At 49.4% G+C, this 16,518-nt stretch overlaps 1 protein-coding gene across 3 annotated transcripts; it reads left to right on the plus strand.

Moving 5' to 3' along the window:
* The first annotated feature begins 3,130 nt into the window (after positions 1 to 3,130).
* Positions 3,131 to 16,008, plus strand: LOC102381626 (cholesterol side-chain cleavage enzyme, mitochondrial). Of its 3 annotated transcripts, XM_025199908.1 has the most exons (10): positions 3,131 to 3,519; positions 4,968 to 5,123; positions 6,121 to 6,320; positions 6,501 to 6,704; positions 7,608 to 7,744; positions 10,394 to 10,560; positions 11,478 to 11,556; positions 12,102 to 12,293; positions 15,215 to 15,288; positions 15,857 to 15,886. In XM_025199908.1, the coding sequence occupies exons 1-9, from the start codon at positions 3,242 to 3,244 to the stop codon at positions 15,281 to 15,283; spliced, it is 1,482 nt and encodes a 493-aa protein (XP_025055693.1). In that variant the 5' UTR covers positions 3,131 to 3,241; the 3' UTR covers positions 15,284 to 15,288; positions 15,857 to 15,886. The 3 variants fall into 3 exon arrangements, with proteins under 3 accessions (XP_025055693.1, XP_006020349.1, XP_006020350.1); XM_006020287.2 differs by lacking the exon at positions 15,215 to 15,288 and having other exon boundaries at positions 3,134 to 3,519; positions 15,857 to 16,008; XM_006020288.2 differs by lacking the exon at positions 15,215 to 15,288 and having other exon boundaries at positions 3,134 to 3,519; positions 12,159 to 12,293; positions 15,857 to 16,008.
* Positions 16,009 to 16,518: the final 510 nt, after the last annotated feature.

A 16,518-nucleotide genomic window follows, 5' to 3' on the forward strand; every position in this document is an offset into this window, starting at 1 on the left:
AATGCCTGCACATGTAGATGCTGGCCTACTCCTGCTCACTGCGCTGTAAATTTAAGCCAGCGTAAATGCATGTGTGCAAATTCCTATGGTCTCCGCACAGCAGAGCAGCAGCAAATGAGTAGCAGGTTTTCATCTGTGTTGTACCGAGATCTCTCTTTTTTTGTATTGGATCTCTCCCAAAGCAGCTCCTAACCTATAAAACAGGGGTCCAGACAGGCCCCTTTTGTGGAAAGGGCATGGTGGTTGTGTCCCCACTACTGAGAATACCTGGTCTGGAAGCAGTACTGTAATGATGAGTAGGCTAGCCAGTCATGAGCCCCAGGCACAACCTAAAAGAGGGCACCAGAATGGAGCTAGGGGGTGCCTCAGCCTCCCATCCCTTGCCCCCTGCATTTTCTCTGCAGTAGCTTTGGCTCTGGCAAGGTAGAGCAGCGTGCAGAGGTTCACTGCTGCAATGAGGGTGGGGAGATTTCACCTCCTTTTTTGTCCTTGAAAATTGGTGTTTAAAAGGCCACTCAACATGTGCGGGCTGCAAAAAAAAAATAAAATAAAATAGAGGGACGTCTCCCTTCACAGCAGCACACCTCTGGCTGTAGCTCCTGCAATGTATACTGCCACCATCCTAGTTACAGTCACCATTAGTGATGCCCCTGGCTGGGGGAGACGAAAGACTTTTATCATCATTACAGTTTCAATTTTATTACCCTGCTGCGTTGTTTTTTTGGAGTCTTGTTAAATGTTTTCCCCTTACCTTAAACTGCTTTGTTCAAAGGCTTGTTATGGCAGACACCCCTGTTGCAGGGCTTTTCAGGATACAAAATGGAAACATCCTTGACATTCTTCTGGGAACTCATCATAGTTGCCTGCCTCAAACAGCTAATGCCTGGGAAGTTCCTGACATGGATGATGGTCTTGAAGGGTTGGTTATTCACATTTACTTCTGGAAAGAATGGCCATTAGTTAATTATTTTGAAAGTGCATTACCAGTTGTGCATGGCAAACCTCTAACTCTGAGAGCAGCATAGCTCAGCAAGCAGCTATTTCATTCTCAGGCATCTTCAACCTCTGAGTACTTCTGGAGGGTACCAGGAGGGTATGAGTAGCCTATGCTGGCATAGATTCATAGATTTCTAGAGTCAGAAGAGACCTGGTAGATCATCGAGTCTGACCCCCTGCTCCAGGCAGGAAAGAGCACTGGGGTTAAGTAACCCCAGCCAGATGCCTGTCTAATCTCCTCTTGAATACCTCCAAGGTAGGGGAAGCACCACCTCCCTTGGAAGCCCATTCCATATTTTGGCAACCCTTACCATGGCCAAGTTGCTATTGGTTCTCCAAATTGATGCTGAAAGCAAGTGTGAATTGGGTATGACTGAATTCTCCCCCGACTATTCCTCTCTCACTTGCAGTATCCAGCATTTAACGTCTAGGAAATTCTGATTCAGAGCCTGTGTCCCTAACACCTCTGCTCAACAGCTGCTGTGTTGATGCCCCTTTAATCTAAGAATTTATTCAATGCCTTTCTGAATCTGGCTAAAGTCAGCTTCCACACTATCTGGTGGCAACAAATTCCATACTTTAATTACACCTGATATGAAAAAAACTTTCTTTCGTTAGTTTTAAATATGCTGCCTACTAGTTTCATTTTGTGACCCAGAGTTCTTGGCTTGTGAGAGATAAGAAGAACTCCCTATTTACTTTCTCTTCATCATTTAATATTTTGTAAACCATTATTATGTCCCCCCTCAAACATCTCTGCTAAACTGGATAGGCCACTTTAGTCTCTCCTTATACAGAGCCCTCCGCATCACTAATCATCCTTGGAGTCCTTCTCTGGACCTTCTCTCATTCTTCTCTATCTTTTGTGAGCTGTGGTGGACACCAGAACTGGGCACAGCATTCAAAGTGTGGATGCACCATGGAGTTATAAAGGGTAATAATGATACTTTCTGTTTTGTTCCCTTCTTCTTAATACAATACAATTCCCTTCTTCTTAATAATCCCTAACTTTTTGTTTGCCTTTTGATGGCTGCTGAACACTGAGCAGATGTTTGTAGTGAGCTATCCACAATGATTCCCAGATCTGTTCCTTGTGTGGTAACAGCTAATGTAAAGCCTATCTTAATGTCGGTATATCTGGGGCTATTTTTGTCCAGGTGCACCACTTCACACTTATCTACACTGAATTTCATCTGCCAGTTAGTTGCCCATTCACACAATGCTGCCATATCCTTCTGTAGTTCCCCACAGTCTGTCTCACAGCTCCTTTAATGCTAGCTTAGATATGTCCACATTAGCTGCAATCCCACCATCAAATTACAATATAGACATAGCCTCAGAGTAAATGCATTATATATCTTCTTTGCCTGTATCTTAGTGAGCAATTTTTCCACTGTGAAATGAAGTAGCCCCCGTTTCACAGATATATAGAGAGCTGTGCCCTCTACTGGTGTCAGTTAATATACCCTATACACTATTGTGTATTAATATAGAAATAGCTGAATCAAGGTGATAGGATATGTTTGTCTCAGGCAGTTCCAATAAGTAGAAGTACCCCCAAAACACAGGCTTTTCTTAACTAGTATCACACACATGCTCAGGGAGCAGCTGCTTCATTTCTATAGCAGCAGAACATGGGATCCACTGCAGATCTGCTTGCTTTAGTGTGGAGCAGTCAATAGGGTCATTGACACCAGGGTAGGCAGAGGTCGGGGTCAAAGGCAGCCCCTATCTATAATCTCTGGTGCTCAAGGCACAGACCAGATCAAGCCTTGGAGGGATGCGCTCCCAGGATGGGTAAACATTTGCTTTGTGTATAATGTAAAGTTAAGGCATCGGATGCCCCTTTAGATTATTAAATAAAGGTCCATTCCTCCCCTCCCTTCTTGCAATGGAGAGAAGGAACCACCTGACTCTGCTCATGGGGAATGGAGCAGCTGCCAGGATTTGAAGTATTTCAAGGCTTTTACATGCGGCTGCCCGGCTTCTCCTACTTCGTTCCCCTCCTCCCAGTTCATTCCTGCATGCCTATGGAGATGTTGCATTGACCTTTCCCTGCCATTACAGTAGGCAGTGAGTGATTGGGAGGCGGGTATGAGAGCAAGGCAACAGCAGCCTGTTGTGAGTTAGCTCCTATCCTTGAGAGGGACTCTGTTAGTATAAGAGCAATGCTCTTGGAGCTGGGGTGAGTCCAGAGGACTTTTCCCCAACGAGGTGGTGCACTTGTTCCCTTCCTCGTCTGGCCATGTTAGCCAGGAGTAGCTCCCGCTGGCTGGCTCCAGGGAACCCTGGGATGCTCTCTCCTGCTTCCTCCCAGTTTCCTGGCTACCGCAGGGCTCATGCAGTCAAGGGGGAGCTGTACTCCCCCTCTTTTCAAAGGAAGGGGACCAGGCCTTTTAATGAAGTCCCAGGCAACTGGAAAACTGGCTGGTTCAACCTCTACCACTTCTGGCAGGAAGGTGGCTTCCACAATGTCCACAACATCATGGCCCGGCAGTTTCAGAAGTTTGGACCCATTTACAGGTAAGAAGCCAGGGGGTCGCCCCTTCTGGTCTCTGCCATTCTCTCCCCCTGTGGCTCCGAATGTCCCCACAAAAACTAGCCCAATGTTGTGAAGGAAAAGCTGGGTGTTGCAAAGTGTGTTGGCAGGGCATTGAGAGGCAGCATGGTCTAATGGACATAATGCAAGGCTGGGAGTTGAGCATGCCAAGTGGAAACATCTTATTGAATTTTAGATGCACTTCCATCCCACACAGACCCAGCTTCAGCACTAGTGAGGGGTGGAGAAAGCACTGACCTTGCTTTTATTCCCAGCTCTGCTATGGAGCCTCAGGGCAACCCTGGGCAAATCACTTGCCTTCTCTCTCTGCTACTGTTCCATCATTTACCCTCTGTCTGCTTCAACAACATGTAGGGACTCTCGGTTGCTGTTGGTATGTAGAGTACCTAGCACTAAGGGGTCCTGGTTTTCAGATGCAGTCAATCGGGGCTACAGTGATATAATAGGATTAGGCACATAAGGTCCTGCAGCAGTGTCTGTACAGGATCATGGAGGTGTGGTGGTGAAAGGGAGTCTCTGCTGGTGTCTTATGTCTATGACTATCCTTGTCTCTATGAAGTTTTATGTGTTTAGGACTGCTGACATGTCCTCCCTCCCTGCCTGGCTCTTAATTACCCCAGATTTATAAACACAGACACCTACCCCTACTATACCCAGGGCCAGGCTGTGTGCTGGATCCTGACCTAGTGAAGCACTGTGGGCTCCACAGGTATCGTGGAGTTTGGATGATGGCAGCAGCTTAGGGATAGGGCTTTATTTTTGTGCAGAGGTTCTGCCACCTCTGGTGTCTTACCCTGGGTTTGTGTTGCAAGAAAACCTCACTGGGCCAAATTCAGCCCTGGAGTAACATCATTGGATTTACACCAGGGATGAATTTGACCCCCTGCCTTGTATGTCTGTCAGACTGGGTTTAGTTCAGTCTATGTGGACCCAATTCTGAAGTTTTTTTTTTCCCCAAGGATAAATGCCCATTGGACTCTAGGTATTCAGCTTAAGTGGTCCATTTTCCATGGGGGTCCACAGACTATGTCTAAGGGGTCCACAAAAGATGATCACGATCAATCAAAAGTCTGTGAATACTCACACTTACAATTCAAAAGGGTCTTCACCTTCATGCAAAATTTTTTAGGGGTCCACAAATGAAAAAGGTTGAAAACCACTGGTCTATACCATTAACACACTCATGACTCTTGCTTTGTGTGCTCAGACTTATGCATGAAAGGATGTTGCTGCCACAACATCCTCCGTAGCCTATTTGTGGAGACTCCTGAGGTATCGGGGCATGGGGGGCATTGACAGTGACTGCATTGTTCCAGTGTTATCACTGATCACCTGAAAAGACGGGTGATCCCAGTTTTCTTCTAGGCTGTTTTCTTGTCTGAGCATCCTGATGTCCTGTTGAACTTTGCAGGGAGAAGCTTGGCATCTATGAGAGCGTGAATATCATTAACCCTGAAGATGCTGCCACTCTCTTTAAATCAGAAGGCATGTTCCCAGAGAGGTTCACCGTGTCCCCCTGGGTGGCCTACCGAGACCATCGCAATAAGCCGTATGGTGTGCTTCTCAAGTGAGTAAGGGTTTGCTTTCCTTTGAGCGCAAACAATGCCACCCACAGCACATCTTATTGTGAACTTAGGGATTCAGGGGAGCCCAGACTGACAATGATTTTTGATGGGTCATGAACATTATTTTTTCCCATGCAACTTGCTGATTTTTTCTGTGGACATGAGAGGGGTGCATCACTCCCACCTCAAATATAACAATTGGAAGCAGCCACAATCCTAAATTCAGTAGCCACCAAATTGATATGTTGGTAGACATCAGGTAGAGAAGGTCCCAACCTTAAGCATTGGTCCTGAGCCTGGACATTTTTGTGGTTGCTACCAGGTACAAGAGACATGTCTGGGCCCATTATGCAGTGTCTCCTCTTCTGAAGCTTGGTTCATGATACGTATGAAAGGACCAAGCCTCCTTGTGGTTTAGGAAATAGAGAAATAGTAGGGGAGGAAGGTCCCCTACTGAGGACACTGGCAGCTGAGCTCACCTTCACGTGGTGATTGGAAGCACCTTTGTGCCTCCAGAGCAACAGCAGGGGGCAAATGGGGTTGACTCATCCTTGAGGCTTTGTTGAGGTTTTCTAACAGTGGAAGGACAGGGCTGGGCTCTTATCTGGATCCTGTTTTAGCTTGACACAACTGAAAATATTTCTCAGTCCCCACCATGTAGGGTTGATGCAACATGGCTCCCAGTTGCTAGTATAACCAACAAGAAACTGGTGGGTTGGCCTAGTGTGCATGACTTTGAGGGTAAGAAAAGGAATCCCCATGGGAGCAGACCCGCTGAAGCATGGCAGCTGGGCAAGCATCGGGGGGAGAACCAGAGGGCATTGGTCTGCATGGCTTCATAAGTGAGGAGTGGGCTGGGCTGAACAAAGAGAGCACTATGGTGCACTTCGATGGGAGAGGGCACATGGAGGAATTGGTTTGTGTTATTCCTGACATTAAAGGGATCAAAACATTCCCAGAGGACAGAACCACCTGGATGCTTTTCCCTTTGTTTTCCAGGAATGGGGAGGCTTGGCGCTTCGACCGCCTGATCCTGAACAAGGAGGTCCTGTCCCCACAGGTGATGGCCAACTTTGTGCCCCTCCTGAATGAAGTGGGAGAGGACTTTGTCCGGAGGGTCAGGGTCCAGATTGAGAAGAGTGGCCGGGGGAAGTGGACGGCTGACTTCACTAACGAGCTGTTCCGCTTCGCTCTGGAGTGTGAGTGAGCTGGCGTCTGGCTGCGGGGTTCCCATAGGGGCGGGGTGGGCTGGGGAGGAGCAGAGAGAGGCCTCTACATAGCTCAGGTATGAGAGAACAGGGGCTTTGAGGGTGGGTGTGAGCCCAGATTCAACCCCTCATCTCCCCACCCCCTTTGGACTGGTTCTCTTGCTTCTGCAGCGGTGTGCCACGTCCTGTATGGAGAGCGCTTGGGGCTCCTGCAGGACTTCGTTGACCCTGAGGCCCAGCGATTCATCGATGCGGTGAGCATGATGTTCCACACCACCTCGCCCATGCTCTACATCCCAGTCAAGCTGTTCCACTGGATCAACTCCAAGACCTGGCAGGACCACGTGAAGGCCTGGGATGTAATTTTTATGCAAGGTGAGAGTTCTTGCTCACTGCCTCACTAACCCCTGCCATCTGAGGGAGACGCTGGTGGGTAAAATGTGAGCATTTCAGGCTGCTGTGCAGAAGATCTGAGGTCAGGTCTCAAACCTGGTAGTTTGACTCCTGAGCCGAAGAAACTTGAGGGCATCCTGGAGGAAAGGAGATGGATTTGCAATGAGCCTACCTCCTGCTAGGTCTAGCAGAGGGTGGCTCTGGAAAGGTGCTTGCTTCTGCTGACTAGCCTGGCAGCTCCAAGGCATTGACAGAGTTTGCTAGGTGGTGGATAGCAGGGATAGCTGTGCTGGAGGAGCTGCTAGGGTTCCCTGTCACCGTGATCTGGAGCAGAACCAGGAGGACCAGGGTGTCCTGTACCAAGCGCCTATTACTAGAGCTAGGATGGTAACTTCTTTGTCCATGGGTCTGAACATGACACATTTACACCAGTGTTGTCTGCCCTTACACCAGAGGAGCAAACATACAGTCCACCATTGGTGTAATAGTTGAGGATGTTATAAAAAAGATGTAGGATGCCAGGAGAGTGCAGGATACTCCACCTGCTCTGTGTGAACTCAGGGCTGCTCAGATTCCAGCCAGGCACTTGGCCAGTTGGGAGAACCCAGTGCTGAGTCCCAATGGTGACCCCAAATCAAAGAGCCACATAAATTGTGTGGGTCTGAGGTGGTCCTATGTCCATCCCCCCTGCCCCTGACACCATAGCTTTCTCAAGAGGATAAGGGACCTGGGCTTTGAGCTCCTACCTGGTCTTAGGAAGGAAAGTTGAACCTTTTCGCTCTGTGCCTGGTGTGAAGTGTGGGCTCGGCTCTTGGAGGTTTCCAGTTAGGTGCTGAACCTGTACCTTTGTGCCTGGTATCCCCCCCACCACGTCTGTATCTCCAGCTGACAAATGCATCCAGAACGTCTACCGAGCCAAGGAGTACACTGGCATCCTGTCCACACTTTTAATGCAGGACAAGCTGCCCATTGATGACATCAAGGCCAGTGTGACAGAGATGATGGCAGGTGGGGTGGACACGGTAAGGCTGGGCTTTGAGGGTGAGGCAGCTTCATTGCTGTCAGGGTAAAGTATTCATAGTCATGATCAGGGATCCCACAGAAAAATGGGGAAAAACTGCGGATTTTCCCTTTTAACTGAGAAAAATGTGGATTTTTCATTTTAATGGAGAAACATGCAGATTTTCCACTTTTGCAAAGAGCTCTCTGCAGGCTGGCAGAGTTGTAGCTTGAGCCACGGATAGCTCGTCTGAGGGGCAGAGGGTGGAGCTGGCTCTCCACCACTGTGTTCACTCCCAGGGGCTTGCAGGGGGGGCACGTGCCCCCCAGATTTGTGCATGGGGTGGGGGCAGGCTGTCCACTGTGGGCTTGGGCTCCCTGCCCTGCTGCCTCTCCCTGGGGTCTCCATGGCCCAGCAGGCGGGACCCGGCACAGCAGGGCAGAGCATGGCGGGAAACTTGGTGCTGCTGCTGGGAGCCTTGCGCTGCCGTGGCAAAGCACCCCCTGCCCACCCAGCAGTACTGGCAGTGTAGGGTTGTGCCCCTTGCTGCTGCCGGGTAGGGGGTGCCTTACCAGGGCAGTGTGGGGCTCCCAATGGTGGCACTGAGCTTCTCCATCTGGCCCTGCTCTGCCCTGCTGCACTGGGTCCTGCCTGCTGGGCTGTGGAGGCCCTGTGGGGAGGGCAGTGGGGGGGGGGAGAACCCGCAGCCCACACTTGCTCTGTGCACAAATCTGGGGGCCACGTCCCCCCATTCCCCATCCTGGGAATGCACACAGCAGCAGGGAGCCAGCACCCCATCACCCTAGGCCACAGCGGGCAGCCTACACCCTCCCCCACCATGGGCTTTCCCTGGGAATCGGGCACTACTGTGTGGGGCAGGAGGCTGCAGACCTGGGTCCCTGACCCCATAGTCCTGGCAGCTGGGGGCCCCCTTCAGCAGGGTTAGGGGGGTGGGGGCTGTGGGTGGGGAGTGAGGGCCACTGGCAGGTCTTGGGGGCTGTGGCTTGAGAGTGAGGGGCCTGGACCTGCATCCTAGCGAGCTAAGGGGGCAGGGGGAGCTCTGATTTTCCATGATAAAACCCCCCAAATCAAATACCAACATTTATAGGTACTTAGAATTTATTTTATTATAGTGACTGAGGCACTGCTAGGCTTCCAAGTTGCTTAAAAATTGTAAAATTGTAATAAAGCATTGTGTTCAATAGGGCTGTGCGAAATTTTGCCTGCGGTTTCATTTTGACGCTGTTTCGACTCGTTTCAAGCTCAAAACAGCAAAATCAAAATGAAACAGAGAGCTTCAAAACAGCTTTGAAACAAAATGAGGGAAGTCGAAACGTTTTGAAAATTTCATGCCTGCAGGGCATGCCTGCAGGGAAACAGAAACTGAAGTAAGGAGGGGGAAGGACTGCTCTCATATTGACTGTGTAGCTGGCTAGTGACTGTCATCCTTCCCTGAGGTCCCTTCCAATCCCAGTGCTCTGGGGGAGGGTGGAAAAACTGTAAAGAAGGCAGCATTGTTTGAACTGCCCGGCTTTCTCCCTTGGGGTCAGCTGAGTGAGGGCGCACCTTAACACACACACAGTGTCACCCACCCATGACACGAATTTTGCCTGTTGGCAGCTAGAGGTGCAGGGCCCCAGAACCCCGAACCCCTGCACCGATCTCCTCCACAGCTGGCAGGCTTCATGGCCTCAGCAGGGGCTAGCAGGCCCGCAGCTTTCACCCTGCTGTGCCTTAACACACACAGTGTCACCCATGTCACGAGTTTCGCTTGTCCGCAGCTTGGGGTGCAGTTCCCCCCAAGTCCCTGCACCTATCTCCTTGAAACTTGGCAGGCTTCATGCCCTCAGAAAGGGCTACCATTACTGCAAGTTTCATCCAAATCAGCCCAGAAATGACAAGGTTATAGGCTGTTTCACGCTTCCCCATTATAGCCTACGGACAAAACATTGAAACAGCGTTGAAACAGCATCGAAACAGCAAAACTGTTTTGATGAAATAAAACAAAATAGCAGCTTTGAATTGAAAAGAAATTTGAAACCAAATGCTGTTCTGTTGAAATGTCGAAATGCAAGTCGAAACAGAACAGTGCCTTTTCACACAGCCCTAGTGTTCAATTGATACTTATAAACAGAGAACACCAGGATCCTTGGTCGTGATGGACCTGGCATTTCGCTAAGGGGTGCTGATGGAAGCTGTCTTAGATACTCCATGGCTCTGTGTGCGTGTGTGTGTGTGTGTGTGTGTGTGTGTGTGTGTGTGTGGCCACACTTGAAGTGGCTTCCCCCTCTGATATCCTAAGTGCCCCTGGCTAATCTTTCTATAATGATCTTCAGTGAGTAATGCCCATGATGTAGGAGCAGGGGAGGCTGAGAATGGCTTTGCAGGGCGGGGTTGCTGTCTAGGGCTGGGTACATAGGATGTGGAGTTTTATGGCACCTTTGACAGGGGAACCTCACTCCTGAGAGCTCTGGCATTTACCAGATCATTTCTACGGAGCCTTTTGTGTGAGCGTTCAATGTGAACTTAGCTACACAACTCCCTTGTGTACCAGGGAAACTGAGGCATAGGCAGGTGAAGTGACTTGTTTGGGGTCATCTAGAGGGTGGCAGGGCTGGGATCAAAGTCCGGCCATTTCTTAGCTCTAGGGCTTTCCCCTATCCCATTGCAGACCTCCATGACCCTCCAGTGGGCCATGTTCGAGCTGGCTCGCTCTCCAGGTGTGCAGGAGCAGCTGCGGACTGAGATCTTTGCAGCCAAGCAGGCAGCCCAGGGGGACATGCTGAAGATGCTGAAATCTGTCAAACTGCTCAAAGCTGCCATCAAGGAGACTCTCCGGTAAGTTGAATTTCCTTCCAGGATGTCCCATTCAGTTCCCCCATCCCTCCATCTTTGCAGTGAGCAAGAACAACCCCTTCACTGTGCAAATGCTTCCCTTCCCTCTCTCTATAGAAATCCAACCCAGTATTAGGGTCCTACAGCACCCCTCAGCATCTGAGCAGAGGAGCTGGGACTTTGTACCAGTGGGGAAAAATATTTCCCTCTAGTAGCTGATCCTCTTAAAAAAATTAACAGTCCACTGCACACTGGGCCTGGGAACACTGCTCCTTAACCCTGTATTCCTTACATGTGTGTACAAGTTATGATGGTGTCCAGAGTGGAGAGATGATCAGATTATTGGATTAAGTGATACAGTAAGTGCTATTACAGCACCTGCCCACCAAATGACAGAGGAACCAGTACTAGCTCCTTTGCTTTGAGAAGACAGCTACTGCAGCGGAGAAGCAGGCACAGAGCACCTACACCAGTGCTATTTCCTACTTGAACTTTTGGGGGGTAATTGTAGTGAGTTATACCAGTGTTGGGCTGCAAAAGAACAAACAACAACAAATATTAATGGTGCTATTCTTTTTAACCCTTTCTTGTGAGCCTGGCTCCAGCAATCAGTGGCCACTCATCAATGTTTGCACTGGTGGAATCTGCTTGAAACCAGAATTCGCTCTATCACAGTGAAGGGAGATGCGCTTAGAGGACTCGTGAGAAGTTCTCATAGCTTGATCAAATGCATAGCCAATATGTTGTATGTAGTGCAGGGAACAGAGATAGATGGTGCTCTTTTGAGGTGGTCTCCAGACACTTAAGGCAGGAACCTGTCCCTTTAACAGCGCTGGCTGTGTATGAGTTCATTCATCTAGGTGATGCCTACCGTACATGAATAATGAGTAAATTTCATCCTGACTCCCTCTCCTTGCCAGGCTCCATCCGGTGGCCATAACCCTTCAGAGATACACAACGCAAGAAATGGTCCTCCAGGATTACTGTATCCCTGCCAAGGTAAGCATTGCCTTGGGACTGCTCCATCTAGCCAGTGGCATTCCCATTGCTTGCATTACTGGGTGAGCTTTTGCTAACGTTTCATACATTTTAAGAGGGAAGAAGTCGGGTAGAGAGACGGCCCTTACATGTAGCAAAGATCTGGTCTCTCAAAGATCCCAACACATTTCTAAACCTGAAGACTCTGCTTAAGCATTGTTTTAAAACAACCCCAATGGTCAAACAAACTTACCTTAGGCTGGTCAATGGGGCCTGGGTCAGAGCTTGTAGTATGATGAGTACTCACTTTCATCAGCAGGTCCACGAAGGTCAATAGGCTTTCTTATGTGATCACTGCCACGAGGGAATGCCCCACACCTGAGCCCTGCCTGGATGTCCCTGTTTGGGGTGGTACCAATAAGCCTTATTTGGTCCTGCTGTGAGGCCACATCACTGTGAATGCAGAGAAACTCCACTGCAGCGATGAACTCTGGCATAGCTGCCATGAGGGATGCTAGAGAAGTGCTGCTGCTAGCATGCTCTTAACCTGTCCCTCTCCCCTGCAGACGCTGGTGCAGGTAGGGATATATGCAATGGGCCGTGACCCCAAGTTTTTCGTCAAGCCAGAGCAGTTCAACCCGGAGCGATGGCTGATGATGGAAACAAAATACTTCAAGGGGCTGGGCTTTGGCTTTGGACCACGCCAGTGTCTTGGTCGCAGGATTGCTGAGCTGGAGATGCAGCTCTTCTTGATCCATGTGAGTCTGGCTCCTTCCTTACTTGGCTGAACCCCAAAAATAACATCCTCCATTTCATTCCTGAGCTGTACCCCAGGCAGATGACAAGGAAGGAGTGTGGGTGGCTGCAGTTCATTTGGGAAAACAGTGGGACCCAAGTCCTTGGAACTCAGCTGGGTGCATGGTTTGAGCAAGGAAGGGTTACATGGTAGACCATTCACACAAGTGGGGCTGCAAGTTACCACAGGTGCATCAGATACACAAAGCTCCCCATAGTTACCCTGGGTTGTGAGAGGCTGCAGGCTTTCCATTCAGAGTTTTCAGAAGTTTAGCACAGTGTAGGTGCATCTACACATGCACAGTTACTGCACAGTAACTTAGGTGCCAAAAGTTACTGTGCCAGAAGTTACTGTGCAGTAGGGGCATGTGTCTACACGTGCATGCCCATACTGCACAATAACTATAGCAACTTACGCCAAGTTTGGCATAGATATGCTACCTGCATGATGCAGGTAGCAAATTTACACCTGCTTAGTTACTGCACAGTAAGGCACAGGTAGACACCTTACTGCACAGTAACAGTGTGTGTATGCTTCAACTTGGGAGTAACTTTACTCCCACGTCGGAGCGCACACAGTGCTACTGCGCTGTAACACCTATGTGTAGACACCGGTCAAAAAAACGCTTACTGCGTGGTAACTTACTGCGAGTAAATGCATGTGTAGACATGCCCTGTGAGATCCTTTTAATGGTGTCACAAGATAACATGCAATATTAGCCCTGTCAAGTGTGCAAACACATACATGGCGAAGGGTTTTTGAACTCGAAAGCTTGCTTAATAACTATTCTCCAACTATTTGGGTTGGTCTAATAAAAGATATCAAATTCACCCAAGGAACCTTGTCTGCCTATGTCCTTAGACCAACATGGCTACAACCTATACCCCTGCAAACACACACATATGATTCGTGAGATAAATCCATAGATTTCAAATAAGAATCCAGAGTGTCAAAACCATCCTGACCTGTTGCTTTCTGAGTTCTTGGCAACAATAATTGTTCTATTGTTTTTCCATATTCAAAACCTGAGTAAAAACGAATAGCTGGCACTTTCTGAGGGGTGCCTTGAATTTAACGAGGGGTGCCTGGTGTCAAGAAAGGCTGAAAAATAGTGGTTTTGCAACATTTGTGTGAGGTCATTTGAAATTTTCTATAAGATCATTGCCAAATTTATACTAGATAAAAGGGTTATTTCTCTGTGCCAGAAGTAGTGTGGCCCACTGAAAATAGTCTTAGTTTTTGAGCCTGGAGACCTGGGCTTCTAGTCCCAGCTCTGTTCATTGGTGCTCTTGATTGATTTATTTTCCCCGTGACTCAATTTCCTCATCTGTAAAATGGAAATAATCATACAAGCCAGTTGGGGAATTACCTGTCAGAATGAATCTCCAATAAAAAATGGCCTTTTCTGGTGGCAAGGGGGAGGAGGGAATCAACCGTTTTCCAGCAGGAAAACTTCATTTTTTTTATTGTTGCAACAGAACTTTTGAGTATTTCTGTCCAGTGGGGGAAAAAAAGTTATATTTTTTTCCCTTTTGTTCCTAACCAGGATGATTTTTTTCTGTGAAAACTTGGAATTTTCTACAGGGCAGAAAATGTCCCAGCCCTCTCTTCTCAAGGGTCTGTGCCTCACTTTGAGGTTTTGATATAAATAGTGAGATGAAAGGAAGCCGAGTCTAAGCTCAACTCTGCTCCATCACAGACTCCTGTGTGTTACTGCTCCTCAGCAGTATCCAGGTGCCTAAGTCCCACTGACATCAGGAGGATTTAGGGGCTTAAACGCCACTGGGAATCTGGATCTCTAGGATCCAGTTGTCTATCTGCATAACCAGGACTGTAGCACTTCCCAAGCTCCTGGGGGTGATGGGAGGATGCATCCACTAGGAGCCATGAGGTACTTGGATACTAGAGTAGGAGGCCATGCAAGGACTCTACCTTCAGGATGTCAGACTCGTCTCACACCCCAGGGCTGGCTCTGGCTCTGCAGGCCAGATCTGTGGGATGAGTGGCTGGTGCAATGGGGCCAGTGACTGGTAGAAACAAGTGAGCCACGTGGCTGTGGGGCAAGGGAGGCTGTGTTCACTGTTGATGGCCTTGTCCAACAAGGTCCCATGGCCAGAGGCATTGCAAGCTTCTTCAGCGCCTGGGGGGGAATAAGTATGTGTGTGGGGGAGGGGGGGGGTTATATTGACCACTGCGGGCTAAAAGAGAGACTTTTCTGCCAGGGCTTTCCTCACTTCATTGGCAGCTGTTGCTGCTGTTGGTTTAGTAGCACGGGAGAGGCTGCTGTCACTGGGGGCACACAGCACTGGGGGGGGCCCTGGAGCCCCACCAGCCCCCCATCCCTGGCAGCAGGGCTGAGCCTCCCATGGCAAAGCCCCTTGAGGGAAGGGATGTGCTTCCACCCCCTGCCAGATATGCTGCTGGGCATGGCACTGTCCCTGCCTGGCTGTGCCTGTCTGGCTCCCCACGGTTGGGTTTCGTGGGACTCTGCGAAACTTTTAGGGGTGGGTGGGGCATACTGGTAACCCCTCTAAGTTGGTTCCTGGGGCTGGTGCCCTTCTCACATCACCTTGGTTATGCTACCGCCCTTAGCCCTGGATTCGGCAGTAGTACCTCCCTAGCTAGCCCTGCCCCCAAATTCCCCAGTCCACCAGGAGCCCCAGGGGTTGGATGGAGCAGATCCAGCCCACAGCTGCCCCAGTCTTATTATAGGAGTAATATTCAATTGGACAAATTAGGATCCTACAAAATGAGCCTCATGTCATGAAGTTCCTTTTGGCCAGTGAGCCCCTTCATCCAGTGAAATGGGGCTTTACAATGCTGCCTTCCCAAGTTAGGCGTTCGGCTCATTTTCAGTCAGCTCAGAGAGGATTTATTTTACAGCACAATGCAAGAAAACAAGTAAAGGCAAAACCAGAATGGCACAAAGATCATCCCCAACTGATGCAGTGACATGGGTGCGTCTTGCCTAGCCTAAACCAGCATGCGGGGGTAGAGAGCAAACACCCAGCTGATGGGGATACATAGAGGGACCTGGAACGAACAACCAGTCCCAGGCTCAGCAGGGCTTCCCTTAGCTGCAGCCCAGAATTAAGGTCATGTTTCATAAGGGAGTTGCTGCCATTTGCCCTCTCCCCAGGAGGTCTTCCCTCATCACTGCAGGACCGGGTTCAGACTCTCCTTGGTCTTTCTTTCATAGTGTGTTTGGAGCTCAGTGAATTCTGGACCGCTCCCTCAGCCCTGCAAGCTCCTGCACTGGGGGAAATAGGCAACAGAGGTCCTTCCAGGGGAAGACACAGGTTAAAAAAGTGGCATGAAATGATTAGAGACGCAGGACTAGGTGGTGTCTGCTGGAAGGCCAGTGTCCACCCATCCGATGCTGTTTCACTTGGGGGAACTTTTGCTCTTCCAGCGCAGGCCAGGAGATGGCTATCAGAGCTGGAAGCTTGTACAGATGAGACTGTAGCCACCTCCCTACATGAACCTGCAGCTCTGCTCACCATCGATTTGTCTCTGGTTTTTCAGATGTTGGAGAACTTCAAGATAGAAACCAAGAGAGGATTGGAGATTGGGACCAAGTTTGACCTCATCCTGATCCCTGACAAGCCAATATACCTGACGTTACGGCCTCTCAGCGCCCATCTGTGAATGGAGCAGCAGCTGCCCTGACCAATTCTGTGACTAGGCTGGGGCAATAGGTGAGGGAGATACTGTCACTTGCCTGAAGCACAGCCCAGTCCTGTGGCAATCTGTAGCAGGACACAGCAGCAGCTCTGGTGCACCCCCCACCCTGGCCTGAGGTGTTCAAAGCATGGTTGAACCATTCATGAATTCAGTCTCACAGGCCCTCCTGGTAGTCAGTCATTATAGTTATCTCCATTTTACAGATGGTGAACTGGGGGATTCCAATGCAAGGTCACACACTTTCGTTTACAGGAAACTGAGACCAGACTTGGCTTCTGGTCACTGTGATTTGCAAGCCTCATGCTAATTTTGCTCAAATGTGGCCAGTTTCCAGTTACCGCCCAGAAGGGAGGTAATTAGATGACAAGTTTTTCTCCAGAGTGTCAGCTGTGGCAATCAGAGCCTGCTGTCTTCTATTCTGCTACCAGATTCAATTGGACCATAGTGTGTCCATTATGCCCTGACCTAGCTTAAAGCAACAGTGTGTGGTGTTTCTATTGCTG

This window comes from Alligator sinensis, unplaced genomic scaffold (genome assembly GCF_000455745.1).
Source record: "Alligator sinensis unplaced genomic scaffold, ASM45574v1 scaffold1097_1, whole genome shotgun sequence".
In the NCBI taxonomy this organism is placed as follows: Eukaryota; Metazoa; Chordata; order Crocodylia; family Alligatoridae; genus Alligator; species Alligator sinensis.

What these genes read in the sequence shown, in the direction of transcription:
- LOC102381626 (XM_006020287.2), top strand. Translation starts at nt 3,242, where the DNA reads ATGTTAGCCAGGAGTAGCTCCCGCTGGCTGGCTCCAGGGAACCCTGGG. An exon ending in AAGTTTGGACCCATTTACAG is followed by an intron (nt 3,520 to 4,967) that starts GTAAGAAGCCAG and finishes TGAACTTTGCAG; the next exon opens with GGAGAAGCTTGGCATCTATG. An exon ending in TGCAGCTCTTCTTGATCCAT is followed by an intron (nt 12,294 to 15,856) that starts GTGAGTCTGGCT and finishes CTGGTTTTTCAG; the next exon opens with ATGTTGGAGAACTTCAAGAT.